The 27027-nt window shown below is 40.9% G+C and overlaps 4 protein-coding genes across 6 annotated transcripts; 2 read left to right on the forward strand and 2 right to left on the reverse strand.

The window, feature by feature from the left end:
- Positions 1 to 221: 221 nt before the first annotated feature.
- On the forward strand, positions 222 to 6345 carry patz1 (POZ/BTB and AT hook containing zinc finger 1). 3 transcript variants are annotated; one of them, XM_079578198.1, is made up of 6 exons: positions 222 to 1651; positions 1726 to 1789; positions 1867 to 2038; positions 2605 to 2748; positions 3440 to 3646; positions 3945 to 6345. In XM_079578198.1, the coding sequence occupies exons 1-6, from the start codon at positions 477 to 479 to the stop codon at positions 4415 to 4417; spliced, it is 2235 nt and encodes a 744-aa protein (XP_079434324.1). In that variant the 5' UTR covers positions 222 to 476; the 3' UTR covers positions 4418 to 6345. The 3 variants fall into 3 exon arrangements, with proteins under 3 accessions (XP_079434324.1, XP_079434325.1, XP_079434326.1); XM_079578199.1 differs by lacking the exon at positions 3440 to 3646; XM_079578200.1 differs by lacking the exons at positions 2605 to 2748; positions 3440 to 3646 and having other exon boundaries at positions 224 to 1651.
- An 8-nt stretch (positions 6346 to 6353) lies between these two features.
- On the reverse strand, positions 6354 to 12670 carry LOC306979631 (solute carrier family 2, facilitated glucose transporter member 11-like; the record flags this gene model as incomplete). Its single annotated transcript, XM_079578654.1, has 11 exons — positions 6354 to 6952; positions 7039 to 7166; positions 7238 to 7313; positions 7431 to 7532; positions 7672 to 7782; positions 8961 to 9297; positions 10395 to 10524; positions 10600 to 10724; positions 10824 to 10984; positions 11921 to 12013; positions 12611 to 12670. 11 exons carry the CDS (start codon positions 12668 to 12670, stop codon positions 6758 to 6760), a joined length of 1518 nt encoding a protein of 505 aa, XP_079434780.1. The 3' UTR covers positions 6354 to 6757.
- A 1490-nt stretch (positions 12671 to 14160) lies between these two features.
- On the reverse strand, positions 14161 to 20285 carry LOC306979320 (solute carrier family 2, facilitated glucose transporter member 11-like; the record flags this gene model as incomplete). Its single annotated transcript, XM_079578210.1, has 12 exons — positions 14161 to 14379; positions 15864 to 15991; positions 16062 to 16137; positions 16319 to 16420; positions 16853 to 16963; positions 17718 to 17905; positions 18046 to 18194; positions 18272 to 18401; positions 18735 to 18859; positions 19044 to 19204; positions 19372 to 19470; positions 20262 to 20285. The coding sequence occupies 12 exons, from the start codon at positions 20283 to 20285 to the stop codon at positions 14161 to 14163; spliced, it is 1512 nt and encodes a 503-aa protein (XP_079434336.1).
- Positions 20286 to 23022: 2737 nt separating this feature from the next.
- On the forward strand, positions 23023 to 26863 carry tgfa (transforming growth factor, alpha). Its single transcript, XM_079578223.1, has 6 exons — positions 23023 to 23309; positions 24031 to 24210; positions 25221 to 25335; positions 25817 to 25966; positions 26036 to 26127; positions 26433 to 26863. The coding sequence occupies exons 1-6, from the start codon at positions 23264 to 23266 to the stop codon at positions 26438 to 26440; spliced, it is 591 nt and encodes a 196-aa protein (XP_079434349.1). The 5' UTR covers positions 23023 to 23263; the 3' UTR covers positions 26441 to 26863.
- Positions 26864 to 27027: the final 164 nt, after the last annotated feature.

The raw sequence follows: 27027 nt of genomic DNA on the forward strand, positions 1-27027 counted from the left end.
ATATTGGAGCATTAACTTTATAACATTAACTGTGTGGTTATAACAGGACAGTTCTCAGTCATTGCTTTTCTTTTTTGATGGGGCATATATGGGGGGGGGGGGGATTGACCAAACAAATCAGACAGGGTCCCGTTGAAATGCTGCTGCTCGCAGACTTGAGACTCCTGTGGTATTTGACTCTGCCCTTCTATGTGTACATAAAGATGGGATGTGAAAGTGCGCGTTTTTTTGTAGTCACGAGCGGAGCCGGGCACAACCAGAGCGACCCCCACCCCCCAAACAAACCGGGGTTAAAGTTGACAGGAAGCTGGGGGGCTGCCATTTTTCTCTGCTGCTACTGCTAACGATGCTAAAACGGAAAGAAGGGACGTGGGTTCGATATTTTTAGCCTCAAGAAAAGCGTTCACGCGAATTTGTTGATCACATTGGATTTCAAACGCTGTCGCCCGCATCTGTACATATTGGATGAATTCGGCATGGAGAAGGTAGCGGAGCCGTCTTGGACCTCTTCATACACCTATCAGGTGAGCAAGCACAGCGCGGAGATGCTACACAACCTGAACGCGCAGAGGAAAGATGGAGGCAGGTTCTGCGATGTGGTGCTGCGCGTCGGCGAGGAGAGCTTCCCTGCCCACAGAGCCGTCCTGGCGGCCTGCAGCGAGTACTTTGAGTCGGTCTTCAGCCGCCAGTCGGAGGGCGACGCCAAGGAGCTGGAGATGCACACCATAAGCCCCAAAGTCTTTAAAGACATCCTGGACTTCGCTTACACCTCGAACATAGTTGTGCGTCTGGAGTGCTTTCCCGAGTTGATGACCGCGGCGAAGTTTCTGCTCATGCGGTCGATCATCGAGATCTGTCAGGAGGTGATTAAACAGTCCAATGTGCAGATCCTCGTGCCCACTTTACGGGGAAGCGACGCCAGTCTGTTTAAAATCCACCCAGAGCCCCCGGTGCTCAGCTTGTGCGTGGCCCCGCAGGACCTTGTGAACGGGATGGGAACGCACGTCGTGAACGGACAAACGCCAAATGACATGGATGGCAGCGACGCCTCGGCGGCTGCGCTCCTGGAGGACCCCGGGGAGCCGACCATGCCGACTCTGCAGCCTGTAGACGGGCTCTCACCGTCCATTGAAATCGCAGGGGCCATGCTGCATCACAACACCGGTTCGTCCAACTCGAAGCGGCACCGGAGTAGACCGAAGAAAGCCGAAGACGAAGAGGACACCGCGCAGTTCGATCAAATGAAAGACAATGGTCTGTTTCCTTGCAGGGTTTGTGGTAAAGCGTTCACAGAGGCTTCTCGTTTAAAAAACCACGAGGCCCAGCACGGGGCGTCCAGTGGCAGTGTCCACAGCCTGTCACCCCCAGGCGGCCTGAACCTGGTGGAGAATGGAGCTCTCGTGCTTGACAGCAGTCGCAAGCGCGAGCGGACTAGGAGGCATGTGGGCTGTGACATTTGTGGCAAAGTGTTTCGGGACGTGTACCACCTAAATAGGCACAAACTGTCCCATTCAGGAGAGAAACCTTACGCCTGCCATGTGTGTGGACTCCGGTTCAAGCGAAAGGACAGAATGTCGTACCATGTGCGCTCCCACGACGGCTCTGTGGGCAAGCCCTACGTGTGCCAAAGCTGCGGGAAAGGCTTCTCAAGGTGAGCTTCTGATTCCACAGACCAGAAACTATACGAGTTATTGTTCTAATGTGTTTTTCCTCCGTGTGCTTCAGACCAGACCATCTAAACGGACACATAAAGCAGGTTCACACAACAGAGAGACCTCACAAGTGCCAGGTAGCCTCACAATCATTATTTATTCTGATGACCTGATCTGTGGGAAAGACTGTGTTTAAGTGATCTGTCCGTTTCAGATTTGTAATGCCTCTTTTGCTACAAGAGATCGCCTCCGCTCACACCTTGTATGCCATGAAGATAAAATACCCTGTAAGGTTTGTGGAAAGTTTCTGCGAGCTGCCTACATGACAGACCACCTCAAAAAACACAGCGAAGGACCTCATAACTTCTGCAGCATTTGTAACAAGGGTAAGTTCAGTTACCGGAAGTGGGGCTTGACAACATGGCAAAAAAATGCATCATGATTTTTTTTTCTCATGTTGATTGATTATTTTATACAGAAGTATAAATACATACATATAAATACATGCTGATTCATGAACTTAGACTTGAGGTCTAAAAGGTCTGTCAAACAAGAGCAAATGCTTTCCTCCAGTTTCATTTAACACACGAAAAATCTTTCATTGTCTCATCCAAACTCCGGAACTAAGTGATGTTTCTGCCAAAAAAATGACAAAGCCACACAATGACTATTGAGATTGACCAAAATTGAGATTTGAATTTCCCAGCTTTTCTGAAGTTTGCACTGACAGCAAGAAGTTCATTTTCCATACACACTGTCCAATGAATTAGTATCAATGGAATCTGTCAAACTTTAATATATCTCATTAAAGCCTTGCATGTTGCGTTGTTGTACTGTTATACTCATTTTAAGTGATCTTACATCATTATAGGTGTTTTTTGAGCTGGCAAAAGGTTCCTGTACCATTGCTGTGTATACAACAACATACAATGTTGTGCTCTTCTGGTCTCAGGTTTCTCCACTGCCTCATACCTTAAAGTGCACATAAAGACGCACCATGGCACCCCACTGCCCCCCTCGTTCCCTGAGCCTCGGGGTGAGCAGCAGATGCTCCACGGCACCCCTTACCACATGGGACACCAGTGCTCAGTGGAAGGCAAGCAGCCGTCTGCCTATCCCAGACAAATCATGTTTTTGGCTTTCCTTTGCCCCGTTGCTCTATGGAGAAACATGCTTTTGCTTTTTGTTTAGTACACAAGCGAACATCTGCTTCTGCTCTGCTGAGTCTTTGCTCAAATGTCAGGCTGTAAACTTCATCTTTTTTGTCATCTCCTTTGTGTCCATTTCAAGAGCTTTCTTGAGCTTTTGTTTGAACCTATCTTTACATTTCATTAATGCACATTGTGTTGGATCTAGACAGTGATTGGTAAATACTATAATATTAATATTTTTTGATGATTTTATTTTGTTGAAACTAGTTTGACCCCCTAAATCGTTACTGCCTAATGTTTGAGGTTGTTTGACGTTTTCATGCCCCATGCTTTCATGCTTGCTCTTGCAGAGTCACCTTTGCTTCTTGCTGAGTGCACAGTTAATCTGCAGAGCACGGCTGCTTAGGTTGAGCTTGGCTTTCCCATTTACTACTCGCATTTGTTGCATGACTGTTGAAATCTGTTATTCTGATATTGGTGCGATGTCACATTCCCTACTTATTAGTTATTTAAGGTGAAATCTCTTTATCTCAGTGTTGTAGTGAGTGTTTGTCTTTGTTGTTTTGGTGAAGGTAATTGTTTTGTTTGGTTTTGCTGGCCTTTTGTCTTCCCTTTCCCTTGGCTGGTGTCATGTAGACCTGTGCGCCAGTCGCCAGCTGCAGCTCACCTCGTCTGAGGCAGAGGGGCGCTTTCAAGGTCTTTCTGGACACACTCTGCTTTCTCAACCTGGCCCTCCAGTGGGCGTGCAGCCTGAGCTGCTAATGGGAAAGCCAGGTGGGGCTCCGTATTTCTGGGAGTGTCGCTCTGGGCTTCCTAGCTTCCCTGTCCATGGCTCTGCTGCAGGTCAGTACAGTGCAGCCAGAGGTGGGTGGGTCAGGTTCAGTTATTGAGGAGCATGACACAAAACGTCTGAATGGCAAAGGGGCATTATATTCAACCTATCTATTTAACTATCTCATATATGCGTTTTATTCTTTGGGTAAAAAATCATTGGTAAAGTGTGGGAAACCCTGTGTTGCTAAATAGGAACTGCTTTATTAAATATGAAGTAGCTTGTTTTGCCTGTTTTAATCCAGACTCTTGTGTTTGTGTTTTCTCTTTTCTCCTATCTTCCTTTTTCCTCCCATTGTTTGTTCCTCAGATGGACAGGAAAACACAGGTAAATGCCCACATCTAGAGTCAGAAGAATCAGACCCTTCGTTTGAAGAACTTACAAATGGAGATGAACTGAAGACTCCACAGAAGGCCGATGCACCAGACATTCAAATGCCCGCACTAGACTTTAATGGCGCCTCTGCAGGGACCATGGGCTCTCCTGAGCTCAAAGCAAAGACTGAACCAGAGAAGAAGTTTATCTGCAACATCTGCGGCCAAGCCTTCCGCACCAAGTGCTACCTCAACAAGCACCAGCACCGAGTCCACAAACACAAACCCCTGGCACAGTCAGGATCTGGCCTCAGTGACCTGGCTCCTGCCTTGTCCTCTCCCTTCTCTCCTCAACAGAACATGTCTCTGCTGGAGTCCTTTGGCTTTCAGATAGTGCAGTCTGCGTTTGCTTCCTCACTGGTGGAGGCAGACGCAGGTCAGAGCGGACTAGACTTTGGAAGCAAGTGATTGATGATAAAAGTTATTTTTGGTATCATAACCTTTTTATTTATAGAACTAAGCTTCTAGGAAATACTTTGGGACATTTATGACAAACCCAGCTTGCAATTATTTTGTGTCTCCACTGCTGCTTCCATTTCACAAATCGTAGATTTCCACAAAATGTATTTTTTATAACCCGATTATAAGGTGTAATTTTCTATCACAGCATAAAGGTTTTTCTTATCTAAAAAATGTTAAATTGACTTCCCATGTTGAAATTGCCCCAGGTTTAGAGTCTGAGTTAAATTGCCTTTACCTTTATTTTGAGGTCTTTGTAGAAGGTGCAATTTATTGGATTTTTTTTTCTTTTTTTCTTCCCACTGTGTTGTATTAATTACATTTTTCATTGTGTTGTGAATGCGATAAGTGCTTAATTCAGGCTAGGATTTACAGGGGTGCAAAAGGGTGCATTGCAACCTCATTTTGAAACTCTAATGCACCCTCAGTCGGTTTGTTCTGCAGCCAGTGCTGGCTTAATTACTTCAACTTCGACCCACACAACATTATCATTGTACAACATTTGTTCCAAACAAGTGGACACCAGCATTATTAGTCTGCAGGGTTCAAAAGTACATAAACACACAACAGAGTTTATGAATTCCTCTGTTGTATTGTATTTATTTGATAAATTGTGAAAGTTTGACTAAAAATAGACTGTACACATGCTGCCAAAACATGACTTTATCATTTAATTGTAGGTTAGTAACACTGTCATTAACACAGGGACCAAGACAAGATGTACATTTTGTAGATTAGTAATTTTGTTTGCCTTTTTTTTTTTAATCCTGTATTTTACTGAGAAAAAAAAAATCAAGTTCTGTTTGGTGTACACCGGCACTTTTCTACTGTCTTTAGTTTCAAATTGTGTGGTGTGCAATGTTTTTTAGATGACTTGATTCCAACATTGGCTCAAATAGAGCTGCTGTACTCAACTTACATGAAATGTCCTTAAGTTGCGTATTTGAGGTATGTTAAGGGCTAAGGTGTCCCAAATTGACTATTTATTTGATTAAAGCAAGTCCTGCCAATAATAATCTTGAATTAAATGCAAAAGCATATAGCTTATGTGATGGCTCTGTGACTAGAGCACAAATGTGTGTTGTAGATATCAGTGCAGTTTCATTTCTGTTTTGTGTGTAATTAAGTACATTCCTTTTTATTTATAATTATATTGTGATTGTAACGTGTACAATTCATATCCACACATTTTATGAATATATATATATATATACATATATATATATATATGAGAGAACATATTCTGGCTCCATGCGTGTCTAAAGCTCTTACACATTTCCTCTGTTCACCTGTTCTGTCTGCAGACTTTAATTTAACGCACTAAAGAGTTACTTGTGCATGTTTAATGGGCCTTTTAGTTGATCACTGGTTGGTGACTGTTATAAATTTGATGTCATCCCACAATGCTTATCAATTATACCCTTAGTTTTGTTCCTGTGTTCTGCACTTACTTGATTCTCCAAGAACAAGTTAATGGTTGGTGAATTTTGACACCAGGCGCTGTCAAACTACTGTCAGAATGATTGATACTTCCTATGTAAACTGTTCCTTCATTATTTAAGTCCTTGTTTTCTGCTTTTCGTCTGTTGCAAAGTGCCTTCCAAGTACTGATTGTGCACAGCAGTGGATTAGAATTTTTTTTTTTTTCTAAAATGTACAGCCTAACCAAGACTCATTTGTGTCAAAGAACACACTGGAGATGTACAGGATGTTGACAGTATTTTATAAGACGGCTCCGGAAGAGTGAGCGACATGTTTTTAATTCTTCAAACATGTTTTAATGTGGACATACTTTTCTACAAATACTTGTTTTTGTACTCTGTAATTGAGCCTCATCTCTTTTGTTGATAAAGAGATGAGTGTTGAATAAAAGGCAATTGAAACGGTAACATTTTATGAAACCTTTATTGACACAACTGCTTGTAATGAAGAAAATACTGTAGTGTTCGTGCCCTTTAAGGTTTTAAAGACAATGAACAAAGATATATAAATTACATCATATGCATACACGTCTAGTAATCCAGTGGACCAAATCCACTAGACTTTCTTGCAAAAAGAGATAACGTACTGTGCAAATTTGAAGATATCTCCCTGGCAACTAGATACGGTCCTTGATACCGGTTGTAATGAATCTGCTTAAAACATACACATTTTCATAAGTGAGTGGAGTTACCACAGGGTTGTATTTCAAAATAGTAATTGGTAATGAGCAATACACTATTTCTCTGCAAAATTTGTAAATCTAGATAATTAAATAAAAATCATTAAAAAAAAGTTCAGCCTGTTAAGTTATAATTTGGTCCCTCGACCAATCTCATGAACTTCAATGTCAGCCTTCTTATTTTTAAAGTTCAGTTGGTGGAAGCTCTCCATAATTTCAACCATTGTCTTTCCTTTGGTTTCTGGCACAAAATAAATCAAGAAAGCTGCACTTAGAATGCTATAAGCCACAAAAATGAGAAAGCAGTATTGGCCAAGTGCATCCTGCAGAGGAAAGAACAAATATCCAATAAAATACATCATAATTATGTATTTAATGTATTCAGTATGTTATCCAAATGTATGCTTACCACAATGTACCCAAAACACAGCCCCACGATGAACATCCCGAGCCAGTTTATCGTGCCACTGATGACATAGGCAGAGGGACGCCAGGCTTGTAGGAAAAGGTCTGCCGGCAGGGCCATGGACACGCCAGCTGAAATGTTACAATGACAGTCTTATTCCATCAAAATAAAGACACATTTTGTCACGTTGTTTGAAACTTACAAGGTCCGAGTCCATAAATGCAGATGACACAGAAAATAAGGCCAATGTTCACATACGGGAGTACCGGATTCAGGTCCTGTCGGGAAAACAAGACATTAAAGAAAGTTATTGAGTTCAATTGGGAGATGGAAGTTTATTCTCTTACAGTGGGAGACAGAGCGGTCAACACTGAAGAGTTTAAAAGTGTGGGTACCTTTATGGAGAGCATTACTGTGAGAACAGACATGGTGATCCCCATCAGGAGGTATCCATATCCCATCAGCTTCTTCCTACCTGCTCGATCTATAAGAAATGACTAGACACACAGAGTAATGCTCTTATCAACAAGCAAAAACGTCTGCACACAAAATTTAGGATGAAATTAGGGTTAGGCCTTTAAACTATTCTTCTAAAGCAAATCTGATGTTTTGTATGCAGTGTGTCACTTGACTTACACATAGAGAGATTGTGATCAGTTCCGTTGCTCCAAGGCCAATGGCCAGGTAATGCATTTGGTTCTCCGGGATTCCTGATTCCCGAAAGATGTCATAGGCATAGAAGTATAACTAAAGACACACATATCAGGTAGACAGTATTAGGGCAGTGGTACTCAAACCTTTCACACCAAGTAGGCCTACCACATCTAATAGATTACCCAGGCTCCTCCATAAATCAGGATTAACCAAGTATATAGTTGGTACAAGGCCCTGGGTTCGATTCCCACCTGGACGGGGCCTTTCTGTGTGGAGTTTGCACGTTCTCTCCGTGGCTGTGATTTTTCCTCCGGGTACTCCAGTTTACCCTACCACTAAAAATATGTACAATAGGTTCCCCACTGGGGCCAGGACTCCCCTGTTAAAGAGAGTCTTAATCTCAGTGGGACTTTCCTGGTTAAGTAAAGGTGAAATAAATAAATAAAAAAGTAGCTAACCACCACCAAACATGGAGTGAATGAATAATGCAATGTAAAGCATCTTTAACATTTCAAGCTTTAACAAATAATGGGAATAGCACTGTATAACAAAGTGCAAGTTTAGTGGCGCTCTAGAACAGATTCCAGAACTTGAGGTCAGGGCACCAAGTTAGGGTCCCCCCAAACTTTACAGTGGGGCACCGGTGCTTCTTAAAAGAGGTCAAGAATAGGGCTGCACAATATATCGCGAAAAATATCCTATCGCGATATTAGCTGATGCAATATCCGTATCGCCAGAAGCCACAATATATCGCAACATCACCATAGCCTTCATCTGACTGAGATCGACCCATTTTTTTTGCAAGTCATGTGTAAAAGTTCAGTTTAAGTTTAACATTTACTAGCCTTGTTAAATTCTACCCTTGTTTAGGTCCTGATGGGGTGTTTTTTAAGTCTTCTTTTGACACAATTTGCTGGAAAAATGGAACATATCGTGTTTAGTGAAATATCGCAATAATACCGTTATCCCGATGTTGCACGGCAATATCGCATATCGCAAGTCACTTCAATATCGTGCAGCCCTAGTCAAGAATATGGAAGAGCTACAGAACAAGTGAAACAGCTACACGGGGTCGGCCAGGTTGGATTAAATTCTGGGGTCAGTAAAATCAATCACCATTTTACTGACCCCAGTATTTAATCCAACCTGGCCGTGTAACTGTTTCACTTGTTCTGTGTCGCACTGCATCCAGAATAATTAGTGCCCTTCCCCGCCCCCTCCCCACTAAAAGTCAGTCTTCACACGCCCCTGATATTGGAGCCTAAACTCACAGCGTTGATGCCGCAGAACTGTACGCCAGCGCACGGGATGGCCAAGGTGAGGAGCTGCCACCTGACGCAGCGGGACGTCAGCACGTCCCTCACTGTCTTGGCCTTCTGTCCCCGCGCGCTCTCCCGCTCCTTCTCCATGTCGTCCAGCTCCTGTTTGAGGTCGCTCTCCTGCCACAGCCACTGGAGGGCCCGCTTACAGCCCTCTGTGTCGCCTCTGTCGATGTAAGTGTACCGCGGGGATTCAGGGAAGACGAGCAGCGTGGCGAACTGCAGGATGGCGGGAAGTCCACTGACCGCCAGCAGGAAGGGCCACACGTCCTCCGTGCCCAACACCTCCCTGTTCGACATTTACACAGAACACAGCGTCAGTGAGAGACATTTCTTTTTCTTTTCTTTTTTTTTTTTACACATACAATTTCACTTAATTATTATTAATTAACTTATATAGGCTATTATTATTATTATTATTTATTTATTATTATTATTTATTTATTATATTATTTATTACTATCAAAACTAGCACCATCAAACCAGGTTTGAAATGTTTTACACTTGATCGTTAATGCTAATTACATTTTACACAAGGGGGTCCTGAGTATATTGAGTGATTTTGGGGGTCGGGGCCTGAAAGGTTTGGAAATCCTTGAGATAGAGTGTGCTTCTGCTGTCCTTCAGTCCACCTCTGTCTAACCATTGGTAGGATTTATTGATATATCGGCCTCAGCCATGTCTCTTAGCTATATATAGGCTATACTCCATATATAATCATAAAAAAACTTCTGTTCTGTTCTGCGCAGTATCTTTGCTGTTCCTAAAACTGCACTTGTCTGGACCGAGATGTCTGATGTATTTCCTGGGATCTGCTGTAGCCACTCCTCCAGTTTAGGGGTCACTAACCCGAGTGCCCCAATGACCACCGGGCCGGCACCACAGATGCCTGCACCCTCCAGGCCTTCTCCAACTCTTCTCTGAGCCCCTGGTACTTCTCTAGTTTCTCGTGTTCCTTTTTCCTGATGTTGAAGTCGCTTGGTATTGCTATGTCGACCACAATGGCTTCCCTCTGCTCTTTGTCCACCACCACAATGTCCGGTTGGTTCGCCATTACCATTTTGTCCGTCTGTATCTGGAAGTCCCACAGGATCTTGGCTCGGTCATTCTCGACCACCTTTGGAGGTGTTTCCCACTTTGACCTTGGGGTTTCCAGCCCATACTCTGCACAGATGTTCCTGTACGCTATACCAGCCACTTGGTTATGGCACTCCATGTAAGCTTTCCCTGCAGCATCTTACACCCTGCAGTTATGTGCTGGATTGTCTCAGGGGCCTCTTTGCACAGTCTGTACTTGGGGTCTTACAGGTAGTCAATTAGAAATGCTAGGAAAGATTTTAAGAGAAATTGCCAGTCATAAGGTTGTTAGGTCTGAGTGGTGCATACTTAATCCCAATAATCTGGCCCGTAACTTTGCCTAAACCGATGAAGATGGATCCTGTGAGTGTCAGAAAACCTCGTAGTTCCTTTGGAGAGCTTTCTCCTAGGTACATGAGGTGAACGCTGAGTCCCAAACCTAAAGAATAATACAAGGTGAATGATGAGTGTCATACTAAATAACGGATCATTGAACTGGCACAGGGTTACATACCAACATTGTATCCATATAAAAACCGTCCCAGCAGAATCATCTCAAAAGACTTGGCTGCACGACTGAACAGCATGAGCAAGGCAGCCACCATTGCCACCACATTATTAATCAATAGAGCCTTTTTCCTTTGGATATAAAAGGAAAGATAAGAAATATCAAAACTAATTCCACTTATACTCACTTATTACTAGGCAAAAGTACAAGTAGAAGAAAATACATTTTACCGTCCATATTTAACAGGGAGGCTGCCGCTGTGGATGGCTCCAGCCCAGGCCCCCAGGCTTAAAACAGCCACAATGAAGGACCAGATGAGCTGATTGGATGATTCCTCCAGCACACTGCTGTACCTCCACATCCACGTATAGTTCACAAAGCTTTGGACGTGCTACAATCACAATTGAATGAACTTTAATTTCACAAAATGACACAAAGCGATCAATAATGCTTGAGTTGAGACGTTTCTCAAATAGCCACATTGTAGTTATTTTGAATTCACTCAGTACTCAATGATGCTAAACTACTATTGTCGATTGACAGAAGTGAGGCCGCCAATCTCCGACAGCATCACTCACTCACTCACTATATTCACACCGCCTGAATCTCACTGAACTGCAGCAGTTTTGTAAAGAGGAAGAGTCCAAGATTCATCCTGATCTGTAACTACAGAAAAGCAGTTATTGCTGCAAACGAAGGCTGCCTCAGGGCCTGGACAACATGCTATCATCAATAGAAAAATGAATTCACAGGTTTATCAAGATATTTTGCAGAAAGATCTGAGACTTTCTCAACAGCGAGGAATAAGTAAGTGATCCATTGTATTAAATAGCTGGTTGACCCTTCTTTTGCAACAATAAGTGCTTTTCTGTAGTTGCAGATAAGACGCTCACAACGATCAGTTGTGAACTGTTGCAGTTCAGTGAGATTCAGGTGGTGTACTTACTTATTCACCATTCTCCTGTGAATGTTTAGATGTTACGGCCAATAAAAATATGATAAAATGTAAATGTTTGGGTGGTATTAGTTAAAGCAGACACTGTTTAATCATTCTAATGATTTTGATGAAGATCAGACCACATTTAGTGACCAATTTAGGCAAACAGTGTACTCACTTTTTCTTGCCACTGTATATCTACAATCACTGTTGTCAACCACTTTACATACTTTTTTTAATAGTTTCACATTTTTCACATTTTTTTCTGGCTGCTCAAAAGTTTTGTTGAAGCAACATTTTTACTGAAGGGTATTTTTTACAAATACATATTTTGTCAGCTTGTATAAAATTCAGCACAAATTAAGAGTAAGAGGATATTGTTTGGCTTACCACAGCTGGTGAAGCGATTACAGACACCTGGATGCCATACTGGAAGGATCCTCCGATGCCCAACACTACAGTGAGTAGATACAGCCTCCAGTACTGCAAATGATACAATCAGACAAGTTATATAACAAGGAATATGTACACACTACAAGTACACAATAGACCACTCCGTGTGTTTGAGTCCCATGTAAATGGGACTCAAACAGGCAGATTCTTGATACTCATTGTTTTGTCATTTGTCACTTACATAGAACAAAATGACTCAGGCATGTAATGAGAAGTAAAAAATTAACAGCCTTAACCAGCAGTTCTGCTTTCATAGACGGATCATGAGCCTTGAAACTGAACATTTGAGTTGAGAGCTGCATCATGTTTGGCCAAACACTTGAAACCATGCTCATACTAAAATATATCTTCTATGTTAATTAAAAACAAAAAATATCATGTGGTTTATTTAGTCAAGATACAAAAAACATGTTTGTGAATGAGACACACATAATAATAACTAAAGCAATAATACAAAAACATACAGAAACCAGACTGACCCAGTTAATCTAAATCAAAGAAACCGAATGATTGAATGACGACTTTAGAGCAATTGTTTTCTATTTCAGTTTGCAATCAACTGCAAAACACTAAACGCTCAATCAGACCTACATTTATTTCGTAAATGTAAATTGCCATGTCACAAACCTTGGTCGAAGCCATGTCTTCTGCTCGTCCCTCGATGGCACTTGTCCCATTGACGCTCATGTTACTTTTATATAAAGGATGCTCCCAAAAGTTACACATCAATCCGCCGTAGTTGTGCATTCATGGTAATGGTCGAGCTCTGACGTGGATGATAGGAAGGGGCAGACTTCACGCTGGATCCAACTGGCTCCACAATCCATGTCCTGCTTAAGCATTAAATTCACGCATGTGTACAGCTGATGTCCTTCCTACGCAGACGTGGTGTTGTTCTACCTGACAGTAACATTGTAACACACAGATAGAGGCACATGGCCACAACAGGAATACATCTAGTTGTGTCTGGTTCTTGCTACTGCCAAGGTGATTGAGGTCTTCAGTTCAACAATAGGTTTTCATTCAGTGTCATAATATTCGCCTCAATTATTAGAACTGTGTGAATCCTGTGGTTGAATCTACTGCTGTTATCAGTGTTCAGATATTGTGGCATGGTTTATGGTTGATGTCTTTTTCTATTCCTGAGCCTATTGCCAAAACAGAATGGGATGAAGTTCTGTGTTGTCTGTGTAAGTACTGTACATCAGTAATATTTTTTCAATCACACAGAGATATTTGTGGACTCTAGGCCATGGCCAAGTGTACAAACTATGTACCTACAGCAGTGTAAGGAAGGAGAGGGAGAGAGCCTTTCTTTGTACTTAACATTGCTAAATTTATAGCTTCTGCATTTGGGAATTAACACTTTTCTATAATCATTTTACTGTAATCATTTCATTTCAAGGACAATGGAGTAATGATGGGAAATAGTCCTGTTTCAAAAAGTGACAGTGTCAGAATGCAAGGGGGTAGAACAGTCGGGAAAAAAAACAAAAAAAACTAAAATGTATTTCTATCCTTCGTTTCCGGTCATGGTCATAGCTTTTGTGAGCTTTTGGAAAAAATGTTTGGATCTGTACAGGCTGGGTGTGGGAAGCGATTTACAATATATCTTCTGCCTCAGCAGTGTTTGACCTTTGTCAGCAACAGTGTGACAATCTTCCAGTTCTACTTACTTTATGCCTTTTACTTTGACATATGTTCCACTATACTAGTAACTGGCATATGAGGAGTTACTGAATGGTTAATGGTTCCTATAACAATACATGATTGAAGAAAAGCTGATTAATGTTTGATGCAATTTGTGCAATATTTTTTAGATTATGCACTTCGATCAGTCTCCACCAGTAAGGAAAAGTAATTTAATTTGTGCAAATGTCAATAGGTCCATAAAATACATTCCATGCCACATAAATCCATAAAATATTAATGATATAACATGTCAGCTCAATGTAATCATTTTGCTTTTACATCTGTGCAAATACCATTTAAAGTGTTGGAATGACAATAAAAAACATACATATCTTACATATTTCTTTGATCATTCGGGCTTATAATAAACCTTGTCCAGATGAAGGAGTGCTTATTTACAAGGGAGTGATTCTGTACTTGTGTCATGTGCATTGTACATGGCACAAGTATAAAGTTCTCTTCTCCAGTCCCAGTGCAGAGTGTTTCTACAAAGCTGTGGAGTGGCACACCTCTCCCAGCTGATACTTGGCCTTGCACTGTGGAGAGTCCGATGGGTCCAGGCCTTTGAAGTTAAGTTTGTGAAACTCAGCTGTGATGGCAGAAAGAGACTTCCCTTTGGTCTCTGGAAGAAACATCCCGACGTAGACAGCAGATAATAGGCAGACTGTAGCGAAAGGCACGAAGCAGTACTCCTTCAACCCACTCTGAAAAACAACCACAAGTGTTGTTACATCAAGTTAAGGTTTTAGAGGTCTGACCGACAAGATTTGGAACAATTACGTAATAAATGATTACGCACTGTACTACACAGGTGGGAGTTCTGCTATTGTTGTTCTTTTTTTTTTTTTTTAAAGAAATGTGTGGCGCATAGGCAGCTATGAGTGAAGGGGGTGAAAGGCAGGGAGAGATATTCAGCAAATTGTCAGTGCCAGGACTCTAACCCACAACGCCAAGGACAGCTACAAATGCAGCAGCTTTACCTACTAAACTATTGGCTGCACAGGGCTAACTCTATTGTTGAAAGCTGCGTTATGGAACTTTATTTGTGAAAAAATAAACTTGATATTTGTGCGTATTTGACCTTTTTGTGACCCAGCGGCCGTATGGGTGGATAAAGGGACTATAGGGAGTTTAAAAATGTTAAAACTAAGTATTTTCCTCCCCCTACATGTTCCAGCCATGTCCTAATGTGTAGAATGAGCTCAGACCTGTTCACCACAACTGCCTCTAAAATCCTAAAATCCGAATTGTCGTCATGCACGAGCTTAATATAGAAGGTGCAGTTACACATATGGCCTGAGGTGGCAGTAGTGAGCATAAAATGGCGAACTTGTATCTAGTCCCTTTAACATGTCGTCTTTACTTTCAATCACAGTGGTCTCTGGTGGTGAGAGGGTCTGTCCACAGTGAAAACCAACCAGAAACTTGAAAAACAATTGATCCTGGGGCATCATAGAGACAACTGTGATGGAAAGTAAAGGCACCATGCTAACCACTGGGTCACTTAAAGGTCAAATACTCACTAACAAAACATAAAAAGTTCCATAATGCACCTTTAATACTACACGCACATGTCAGGAGCAGTGAGCAAACATGACAGGGGCAAATACTGCATGATATATTAAAATGGCCATACTCTTGTTGTTGTTGTTGTTGTTGTTGTTTTTTATTGTTATAAGATGTATTTGGTTTGTCAAACCCACTTTCTTTTATGCTATATCTGAGTGGTGGAGTATTGTTACCCAACTCTGCAGAGAACTATTCTTATTCAGTACATCAATGTTAAGACTATTATACTGTAGATCAGGGGTCACTAACGTGGTGCCCGTGGGCACCCAGGGGCCCTTTGGGGCATGTCCAGTAGCCCTTGCGACTTCTTCTAAAGTGTAAAACACTTCATTTTCTTGAATCTAATTCTTAAAATTACAGTTATTTCGGTTCTTGTGACTCGGTATGAGTTTAAAATAAAGCTATTTTAATATGATATGGGGTCAATATCCTATAAGTGAACAGTGTACGTTTAAGTCTTTAGGATTTGTTTTTAACTGGTAGCCCTCGAACAACTTAATGCTCTTAAAGTAGCCCTCAGCTGAAATAAGGCTGGTGACCCCTGCTGTAGATGCATGTTCCTGCTCCAATATCTTTACAAAAACATATTAAGAAAAAAGTAGTAAATCTAGTTACTGACCACTAGAAAAGGAAATATCATCCCGACTATGAAAAGGTTGATCCACAGCATGGAGCCAGCGATCGTGTAGGCTGCTGGTCGAGCGGACTGGTTAAAGATCTCTGTGGGCAACACACCAGTGACCCCAGCTGAAACAAAGAAAATGTCACTGGTTGGAGGATATTGTTATATTAAAACGTGTTCAGTCAAGTCTCCTACCTGGCCCCATGCCAAAGCTGAGGATGTACGTAAAGATGCAGGTCATCCTGAGGTAGGGCATCCACGAAATAGACTGCTATAGAAGAGAAGAAAACACAAGAGCAATTAGTTTGACTATTCGATTTCAAAACAGTGTTTGGGTCTGTACTAACTTCACAAAACACATTTTCTTTAAATGGAGATGAACACTAGAAGAAATTGCACCTGTTTAATTGGGCGCTATGATATTTTTGTAGCTGTTTATACTATACTTATACCTCAAATGACAGGGCGATTGTGAAGACGATAGCCCAAACAGTCATGAGTATGAAGCCGCCCATCAACATGAACCTCCGGCCTTTGCGCTCAATCAGCAGGTTCTGGAAATAAGGATAATTTTTTAGCTTTTTAGCTAATATTTTTAGCTTTTCTGGAATCTGGAATTGCCAAAAAATGCGAAGTAAATTTACTAATGGTTTGCTGACTTGTGAACCCTCGTCTCTTGGTTGCAATACTGTTTGCAGTTTAAAATTTGATGATTCGTAATTGCACATTCAAGGCTATGATTCAATAATTTTAAAAGAAAACGCAATTATTATTCTCAGGGATTGCCTCCACAAACTGCAAATCTTATGGCTTAGAGATTTTCTTTACTGCATTTGTCCAGTGCACTTCCTCCATGGGGGGTTCCCCAGGCAAACCATGTGTTTTTCTTACATAAACATTAGCTGTGCATTTGCATTAGGCGCAATAAGAAGAAAACAAAGGCCATACCACTGTAGCCTGTTATGTAATTCATCAGACATACTTACACATATAATACAGGCTGTGAATTCACATGAGCCGGTGCCTATTGTGACATACTGGACTGCATCAGCAGAGATCCCGGCCTCTTTGAAAACATAGGAGGCATAGAAGTAAATCTGCAACAAAAGGACACAAAACTGTTACTTTTAGTTGTGTAACTAATAAGCTCACATTGGCCTCATTTTGATAATACTCTGTCAGCCTTCAAATCTGACCTGATTCTGAGTATTCACCCAGAACAGAAAGACATCTTGTGCAAAGCCATAAACGTTAAGGCAAGATTTAAAATGCCAGCTTTGCCAAGTTTGTTTTATTTTTTCCATTAAATTAGGAAAAGGAGGACATAGGTCCAGGTATCAGGTTTGGTAAATGCTCTATCAAAGAGAGCTGCTGAGCCTCCCTGAATATTGGATGTCCTATGTAGAATTAGTATTCAGTATAGATGCTTTATTATTGATGCCACCCACCGCAGTATCACTGTAAAGTGCCTACCCTCTCAAATATCTTATTATGACTTTGGGAGCACACAGTACTGGTGAAAAACAAAAGGATATGTGATACTGTCGCTGAACCTCAGTGTTCGCATTACACATGACGAGGTTTATGTGACACTGTTTCCTAGAGGCACTCCTACAGCTTGTTACTATTTCTGAACTGACTTACAGTTGATTGTAATTATAGAAGAGTAGAATTTAAATGCACAAACAAAAACTAACAACAAAAATTTTCAATCTATACTTTAAAAAGTAAATCATTTTTGTCACTTTGCCAAAAAATAATATGTTAAAGAAGAGGGTATCAGAGCGTTCAGTAATTGTATAATGGTAACATTTCCTCTAAAACTAAAGTTGGACATCGTTAGTTTCATACCGAGTCATTTCCACAGAGCTGCATGGCACTGCTGACCACGATGACAGAGAGGAGCTGCCATCGGACGGCCCGGTCCCTGAACAGGTCCCAGGGTCCACTGGGCCGCATATCTTTGATCTGAGCTTGCTCCTCTAAAATCTCATCCAGCTCACTGTTCAGCGCCTCACTGCCATGCAGCCGTCGCAGAGCTGATCCAAGAAAATAGATGCATTGAAAATGTGATAACATGTAGAGGACATTGCCTTTGTTTTGTTTACAAGCAATTATCCAACAGTATGTACTTATAATAACAATTAATTCCATATTAGTTTTTTCATGCCACTTTTACCGTCCAAGCAGGCCTCTTTGTCCTCTCTGTCGATTAGCAGGTATCTGGGGCTCTCTGGGAACCAGGGCAGCGTAAGAAGCTGAATGAAGCCAGGAATGGCATTACTGGCCAAGAGGTAATGCCAGCACGATTCGCTCCCCAAAATCTCCCTGCAAATAAAGAATAATGCAGTATTAGACATGTAGCAATGCCTTACTTCTAATCAATATTATTATTTATGGGGCACCTCAGTCCTACCACCTGTCCCAGGACAACTCCAAACGCTGTGAAAACTGCTGATGACAGAGATAACGCCCCTCTCAGGTGTTTTGGTGCACTTTCTCCGAAATACATTGGCTGAACATTCATGCTAATTCCTGTCAAAGCAAAACAGTAAATGGTCACATTTACAGTATAAAGAGCTTTTCTACCTATGTAAGCCACTCAAACTCACCCATTCTCACGCTCATTCACACAGCAGCATCAGACACTAGAGGCAAGGTGGGTGAAGTGTCTTGCCCAAGGACACAAGTGTGTCACAGTGTGTATCTGCGGGATCCCCCCCCCCACACACACACATAATAACATAATAACAACGCTCTTTTTTAATCTAGGGTTAGAACTTGGGGTTACCACATAATGACGTGCTTGTGATTTGTTTCATTTGTTTGTTCAAGCAATTATTTACAATTAAGAAAGACAATAGTTACCGGCGTTGATTCCCACGAGCACACGCGAAATGATGATCATCTCAAAGGATCGGGCAGCTCTGCTCGTCACAGCGAAGAATGCAGCACTCATCAGAAAGATATTATTCAGCAGGAGGCATTTTTTCCTAGAAACATCCAAAAACATATCATTTCTATTAACTTACTGAGTTCAGGACAATATAGGTTTTTTCAAGGACAAGAGAAAAATGTCTTTGGTAAAAGAAAGTAAATGTATAATCCTTGCTTGATGATTAACAGAGAAAGCACTGCCAGTCAAAACGCATGTGGATGCTGCGATATCTTTTGTACCTTCCAAATCGTATGGTCATGGGTCCCGCAATAAGTGCTCCAGTGAAGCCTCCCAAAGAGAAGATAGAGACAATGATCGTCCAAACTAAGGTGACTTGGTAGTTCTCCAACTGGACGTCCCATCTTTCCAGAAACGTTTCATTGATGAAAGTTTGAATGAACTGAAAAAGAGTTAAACATTAAATTGCTATTGTGTCACTGTGAAAACACACTCCCAGAGCTCTGAAAAAAGACCCCTAGACCCCCATACGTCAACTCCCTGTATTGCTCGGGCACAGGCTTATTTGCTTGGATAAATTCAATTATGTACACAGTTCCGTATACTTACAGTAGTGGGCGCGTTCATTATAGCCAAGTTGTATCCATACTGCAGGGTCCCTCCGATGGCAGCTGAAGCCACCATTAGGACCAGAGTCAAAGGACTGCCCTGTGGATGAAATCACATCCAATCAATTATTCATATGGAAGAGGAGGGAAGGTGAGTGCTTCAGTGGGCAAGAAAGTTTGCGTCTAAACCAGGGGCTCCTCAGGATCAAGTAGAGTTAATCCAACTAGGAAAAAAAGGAGATCCGAGGCACTCTGAGCAAAAGTCCTTTATTTAAGGGGACATAATATAATCAATTATTCATATGGACAATGATACAGTACTTTGTTCCACTACGTCTGTGTGGGGCAGTTCATTCATTTTACAAGTGCGGTAAAGGACAGAGAAGCCTGATGAAGCAAAAAAGCAAAATATTAAATTCTTCTCTTCATTTCACTTCTACTATTCCCATGCCGTTTATATTAAATGTATTACTAGATTCATAAATATAGATTAATAAGTATATTAAGTAGTCTACAGGTGTTTTTCTAAACATACTTCATTTGCACTTGAGTAAAAATAAGATGCATTTTTTAAGCATAACGTTTAAAACCAGTAAACACATGAAAACGTGTCAAATGTAAGTATCCAATAGCAAGCATTAACGAGGTTTCATTATTATATTTAATAGCAAAATGTGATGCAGTGTTTAGTTCACATCAGTACAAGACAATAGGTAGTAATAGGTACTTGTGAACATTTGTACTGATGTTGATAAGAAACTAATAACTTTTTTAAGCAGCTTTTGAGAATTACTTCGATTTGTTATTTTAATATAATCTAATGATAAAAACTATAAACTATTGCATATCCATAATGAAAATCAACAAATTATATAATTGAGTAGCAAATACCTTTTGTGATCCAGGGTTGGACATGTTGAAAACTGATGCCGCACAAACTGCCCTGGAAGGCACCGTTATATTCGGCGCCCCGATCGCAACCCTGCTCCTGCCAGAGGTTCAGCCCACCACCTCCAGGTCCTTCCAGGTCCCAAATAGAGCCTGGTACCTGCGCACACAGCACGAGGCCACACCATGGGCCCACATGCGCGCCTCACCTCACTCGTGAACGCGCTCAAGGGTACCGTGCACGTACAGACCATGGATGTATTGTTTCCAGACTGGTCAATACATGACCGGTCTAATCGGTGACCGCAGAGGGCACTGACGTCACTGTTATTATTACATTAAAAACAAGTTCATTACGAGCTGTTGAAGTTTGCCGCATTATTTGATCAGGAAATGCGAGGCGACGTGTATCACGTATTTCAAGTACTGAGCGCAACATCAAATGATGTGATATGACATAAATATCAGAGTATGATCCTTACCTAAAATTCATCTGTCCAGCAGATGGCGCTAGTTGCAAACCACCGAGGCCCCATTCCTGTGTTTCTTTTTTGTAATATGCATATGCCAAAACTAGTTTGAGTGTTTAATAAAGGACCAAGAAACTGATTTATGGCTATTGTGCCCTTTTATATTACATAGGCCTACATAATGCAGCAAAATAATATTTGCCAAATTTGGACAGACATACAGGTGAAACTCGGAAAATTTGTATCGAATATCGTGAAAGGTTCATCTATTTCTGTAATTCAACTTAAAATGTGAAACTAATAGGCCCATATGATGTAGACTCATGACATGCAAAGTGACATATATCAAGCCTTTGTTTTAATTTTGATGATTGTGGCTTACAGCTTGTAAAAAAACAACTTCAAAATATCAGAAGATTAGAATATCACATAAAATTAATAACAAAAAAAACGAGAAATGTCAACCCTCTGAACTATAATCATGCATATGTACTTAGTACTTGGTTTGGGCCCCTTTTACTTGAATTATGCCGTAGTGCAGTGTGGCATGGATGCCATCAGCCTGTGGCACTGCTGAGGTGTTATGAAGACCAGGAGGCTTCAATCAGAGGAATATGACATTTGAAGCCCATGTCCAGGATCCGTCTGTGTGGCTCTTGATGCACTGACTCCAGCCTCAGTCCTCTCCTTGTCCCCCACACTTTTGAATGGCCTTTTCCTGACAATCCTCCCCAGACTGCGCTCATCCTGAGATGTTTCTGAGATGTTTTATTTGGGGATTTTACAAGCTGTGAGCCATAATGATCAAAATGATAACAAATAAAGGCTTGACATATCTCACTTTGTCTGATGATTGTGGCTTACAACTTGTAAAAAACAAACAAACATTAGAATATTGTGTATTGCAGTGTTAATTTCGTCGATTTCAGCTCTGAGCTTTGATCATGTGGAGCAGCTCCATGAAGCAGAGGACCAAGATTAAATATGATTATAATGAATATTATCAATGCAAGACTAGTAGACTAACCCTAAATTTACTTGCAATTTTAGTCGACTAAAACTAGACTAAAATTTAAGATATTTTTTTTAACTAAAACTAGACTAAAATCGATTTACATTTTCGTCAAAAGACTAAGACTAAAACTAAATTAAAATATGTTGTCAAAATTAACACTGATGTATTGTCGGCTCAAAATATCACCTTTTCATCAGTTAATCCATCCAAAACACCTGCTATGGGTCCCTGAGACTTAAAATGGTCTCTCAGTGGTTCAGTAGAATTCACCATCAGGGGTAAGACTGCTGACCTGACAGTTGTGCTGAAAACCATCATTGACACCCATAAGGAGGGAAAGCCTCAAAAGGCAATAGTAAAGGAAGTTGGAGGTTCTCAAAGTGCGGTATCAAAGCTCATTCAAAGCTCAAAAAGGTGCACAAGCCACAGGGATGAGCGCAGTCTGGAGAGGATTGTCAGGAAAAGGCCATTCAAAAGTGTGGGGGACAAGGAGAGGACTGAGGCTGGAGTCAGTGCATCAAGAGCCGCCGCACACACACGGATCCTGGACATGGGCTTCAGACGTCCTATTCCTCTTGTTGAAGCATCCTGGTCTTCATAACATCTCAGTGAGTACTAAGTGCATATGCATGACTATAGTTTTCAGATGGCCGACATTTCTCGTTTGAAATAATTCCGATTCCAATTCTTATTTATAAGTTCAAAGAAAAGGTCTGGTTTTATTAACTTGGTAGACCCACAGTGATGATAAATTACTGAGCAGGTGCCTTTTATATGTTGGTAAAATGTGTGTTTACATTATTTGTTTTGGTTTTCAAGAGGATAATCCAATCAGAAAGCAGAATGAGTCCCACACTTAGGCTTGCCATGTCCCATACCTGAAAACAGCTATGAAATGAACAGAAAGAGATACTGTCTCAGTTAGTGCTATAGGGCAAGTCTCCAGGAGAAAGCTCAGTGACTGAATTCGAGGCATGTGTACAGAAAACCTGTGCTTAGAACTGTCCTCATTTGGACTTTAAGGAAACCCAAGTCCAACTGTAGTAGCCTAGTGACTTTTAAACGATTACTTTTCGATTTGCGCGCTGATGCGTAAAGCTTGCGTACAGCTAAAGTTACATTTCCACGCAGAGATCCCTTTTCTACCTCCTGCGCTCGTGCCGTAACAGGGCTCATAATGAGTAGATACACCCTCCTCCCCTCCCCGTCTGTAATTGGCCAGCCTCTGACAGGATTACACGGGTTTCCTCAATTGAACGCCAGTCAAGGCAAACCCCCGGGACTGCTGTGCATTTGGCTCAATTACCGACCCGTTTGTAAACATCGTTCTTGTGGTGAAGACAAAAAGTAGCTAGAGTTTTGGGGCCGATATTTCATCCGTTTGTGTTTGATCACTGGATTTAATGTATTTTCCCACTTTCGATCCCACTCGAGCTCCCTGTGTCTCTAATGACTAATGTGGTCACCAAAGACACGGTTGCGCATGACTGAAGATTCGCGGTGTGGGTGCAGACCTCATCATGATGATGGCAAAGATGCTTTGGGACACTATATTACTAATAAGTGGTAAGAACACATATGTGACTAAACTCTTATTTTCTTAAAGATTTGGTGTTGTTGTTTTTAACTGCCATTCCTTTTCTTTCCATTTCATTTTATTGTTGCTGTGTTTATAAAGAAAAACAAAGGTTTTGTGGTATTGAAATTGGCCAAAAGGCATCATAATGATTACATTGCTCATGCTTTAACTTGTTTACAACCTCTATGCAAAATAATGATGGCTTGTCCAGGTTGTCCTTGCTTTCCCTGCTTTTTGCTTAAAGATTTTAAGTATTTCCCTGTGTTCTCCGTATTGTTTACATCTACATTTATTTTACATTTCTTAATGTAGCCTGAGCTAAATATTGTTTGTTTCTTGAAAGCCACTGTATTTATTTATAGGACTAGTATCTCATTCCTTTAGCCATCCCTGTCCCTTTGAGTAATGTTAGGTAAGCTCTCTCAATGAATGGAACATAACATTGAAAGCTTGATACTCTGTAGTTTAGAGCTGTGAATGCTGGGATACCCCTCAGGATCCAACTGTAGGTTACTGGACACCGCTCTTTGTCCCATAAAACCACAATGCAATAATGTCCCCCTTTTTTATATTTCTATAGGTACATTTAGTATATCTTTCCTACTCAATGGTGAGTTTGCAGTTCTCTTTGGATTGCTACAAGCTATTGTTGTTATTCTAGGTCAAGAGTAGACCTATATTAACACTTCATTGTGATTCTTCTCACAGGCTCCCTCTTTACATTTGGATCAGAGCAGAAAAATTCTACGCTGAGTGGTGCCAACGTCTCCTTTGAAAGCAACTCCACAGCTTTACCATATTTTTCAACAAATAGCTCATCAACAGGAAGCCCTACCACCCAAACAACAACTATTGCAACTAGCAAACCGGGCATCTCTCCAATTAAAAGTAAGTATTTGTGTTGCTTTGCATAATCCACTTTCACAATGGTCAGGTTTTGGAGAAGATTTCTACTCTAAACCTTCCCAACTGAGCATTACCCCTATCAGCAGATGCCAATGTGTGCCGTGTTGTGGTAATCCTTACTTTTCATAAATACAGATTCATTTTATACTTTTTAGGTAGAAATTATCTTCACCAAAGTGCCGACTTAAAGGCAATTAAAATATATACTTGTTTTTTAATGTTACTTTTGATAAATTACATGGTAAAAAGAGATGGCTTGGTTAGTACGTAGATGCCCCAGGACAAGAGAGAGCTTTCAGAAAGTCTGAAAGGAGAAGACAATGCATGTAGGCTGCCGTCCAAAAGCACATTTCCCGTTGGAATGGTGTGTGACAAGAACGCTATCTCCTTAAATACTCCTCTGACATCAGCCAAGATGGAGAACACGTAGCACTGTTTAGAGCAACTAAGTTTGGAATGTGTGTGACTGTAACGTCCCTGTCTGACAATGTTAATTTAATCAACCATGTCCGCACTGGTGAAAACTGAGATTCTATATAAAAAATATTGAACCATGTTTCTTTAAAAATGTGGCTCCTTGAAGAATATTTGTGGTATTTTTTGAACTGATGAAATAAACTTCAAAATGGTACTAGAGGTGGTTTTTCAGATACGTCCCCTCTTTCATAAGAAAGGTAACAAAAGGCTGTGACGAGGGTGGTGCTCCATGGCGTGGGTGTCAGCTTTAGGATTTAGCAAATGTCATTTGAGCTCTTCATGCTTAGGCTATTATTAGTTTTATAATTTGTACAGCTCTTATTTACCAAAATGTATGTTTTAAGTTAGTTAGATACAATGCCTTGTCATACTGTATTTAGACAAATAGGAAATGTTTACACTATTACATGACATTAAAATGTCCTGTGGATTGTATTTATTTATATGATGGAAAAAAAGCTGTTGCAGTAGATCACGGTCCAGCGAAACATTGAAGCATGTCCTCTTGTGCCCAGAGTTTGTGGCTGCTGCTGTTCGCTCTCACTTTGATGACTGTCCAGACTCTCATCGTCACTTCTGTTTTCACGGGATATGTCGATTTCTCATTCTGGAGGAGACGCCTGCGTGTGTGTAAGGACCTGCCTATTATTTTTATTATTATTATTATTATTTTTACAAACAATATCTTGCTTCAGGGTGTAAATGGTCTCAATCTATAGTGCTTTTTCACTCAGTAGGCACTCAAAGTTCTTCTCCATCAAGGAACCACTTACTGACGCACACTCATATTGATACACTAGTGTGCACAGACATGGGTACAATAACAAACCGTATACACGGGGATCAAATCACCATGGACAAACGCTCTTCCACTTGAGCCACTACTTTTTATGAAATGTGATATTCCATGTTGAAATGAGTCATTTCAATGTCCTTTGACAAAAACACTAATTTAGAGGGAGGTTCCATCAGCCGATTTAAGGAAAATCTGCTTGAAGCAGCTTTAAATGTGATCATGAACAACCTGTTTTTTCTTGAATAAATATATATTGCAATACAATATCTGTCATTAAGAATTGTATATTAAAATATTCTGTACTTTGCATTGCAGGTGTCATCAAGGTTTTGTTGGTATACGGTGTGAGCATGCCGACCTGTTGGCAGTAGTAGCCACCAATCACAGTCAAAACACTTTTGCCACAGTGCTAGTGTTTTGCGTCATCAGTTGCATCCTCATAGCGGTGGTGGTTACACTTCTACAGTAAGTAAAAGGACTTGAATATCTTTAGCCCTCGCGGAGAAGTGTTTAGTTAAGTTGTTCTTTGTTTAGCTGTTGGTGGAGACGGCTGTGCCGCAGGAGATATGCACATCGCAATGCCTCAGAGAAGAACAGTGGAGCGTCCTACTGGCCATCAGAGAGTGGTATGATTTTATAGCTGTAATCATTATTTTAATGTACTTGCGCTTTCATACATTTGAGTTTACTTATACAGACTTTATCTAAATATAGTGCATCACAAATACAGAAAATGAGCTCAGAAGTTAATGCAGTGCAGACATGAGCAAAGCTTTTTTACACTAAATTAAAGCAGGCAGTCGGCTATCTTTGAGAATTCAGATAACACACTACTGAGCCTCAGGAAACTACAGTATATATATATTTCAGATTTTGTTAAATAACGAGATGGTTCTGTTGATCTAACTACTATACTGTGTATTGGTTCCAGTGGTTTGAGGAGACGTAGTAAAGACCCTGTGGTTGGTCTTGTGATGACTGCAACTTCTGTTGGACTTTCATTGTGCTTTGGACTCACAAAACTTCAAGCCTTCAAGTAGTATTGGCAATCTCTGAATAGGAAATGCTACTAACCAACATCTCAAGTTGGACCCTGCTTAATCTCGGATTACCACTGACTAGTTTTTGCATTTCTACACCTCTGTGGAAATCCAACCTGCAGCTGTGAGTTCCAGACCAGTGCTGCCCATAATACGGAGAGGCTCAGTTTGGTCATCGTTGCTTCAGACTCAATGTCACCATCATCTCATACAGAGCTGATTAAGCGTCTTTGAGGATGATGAATGTGGAGTTTTCTTCAGGTAAAAGGACAACCAGGTTTTATGGTCTTGAACCAAAAGCTTCCAATTCCTAATGTAGATATTTTTTTTAGACCACATGCTTGAGCACAGAATAATTTTATATATAAGGTGAAGGGACACTGCTAGTTTTCAAGCCATTTATTGTTGGATTTTATGCAACTCACGTCACTGTTCAAAATTAGGAATTGAATACCGGACATCATTTTGTATAAAATATCCTGGATA

The sequence above is a fragment of the Gobius niger genome (genome assembly GCF_951799975.1).
Source record: "Gobius niger genome assembly, chromosome: 20".
In the NCBI taxonomy this organism is placed as follows: domain Eukaryota; kingdom Metazoa; phylum Chordata; class Actinopteri; order Gobiiformes; family Gobiidae; genus Gobius; species Gobius niger.

Bases quoted from the DNA above. Each gene is read 5' to 3' on its own strand.
- patz1 (XM_079578198.1), top strand. From the start codon at position 477: ATGGAGAAGGTAGCGGAGCCGTCTTGGACCTCTTCATACACCTATCAG. The intron at 1,790-1,866 runs GTAGCCTCACAA...TGTCCGTTTCAG, and splicing joins AGAGACCTCACAAGTGCCAG to ATTTGTAATGCCTCTTTTGC. The intron at 2,749-3,439 runs GCAAGCAGCCGT...GGTGTCATGTAG, and splicing joins ACACCAGTGCTCAGTGGAAG to ACCTGTGCGCCAGTCGCCAG.
- tgfa (XM_079578223.1), top strand. From the start codon at position 23,264: ATGATGATGGCAAAGATGCTTTGGGACACTATATTACTAATAAGTG. The intron at 23,310-24,030 runs GTAAGAACACAT...TTCTTCTCACAG, and splicing joins CACTATATTACTAATAAGTG to GCTCCCTCTTTACATTTGGA. The intron at 25,967-26,035 runs GTAAGTAAAAGG...TTCTTTGTTTAG, and splicing joins GTGGTGGTTACACTTCTACA to CTGTTGGTGGAGACGGCTGT.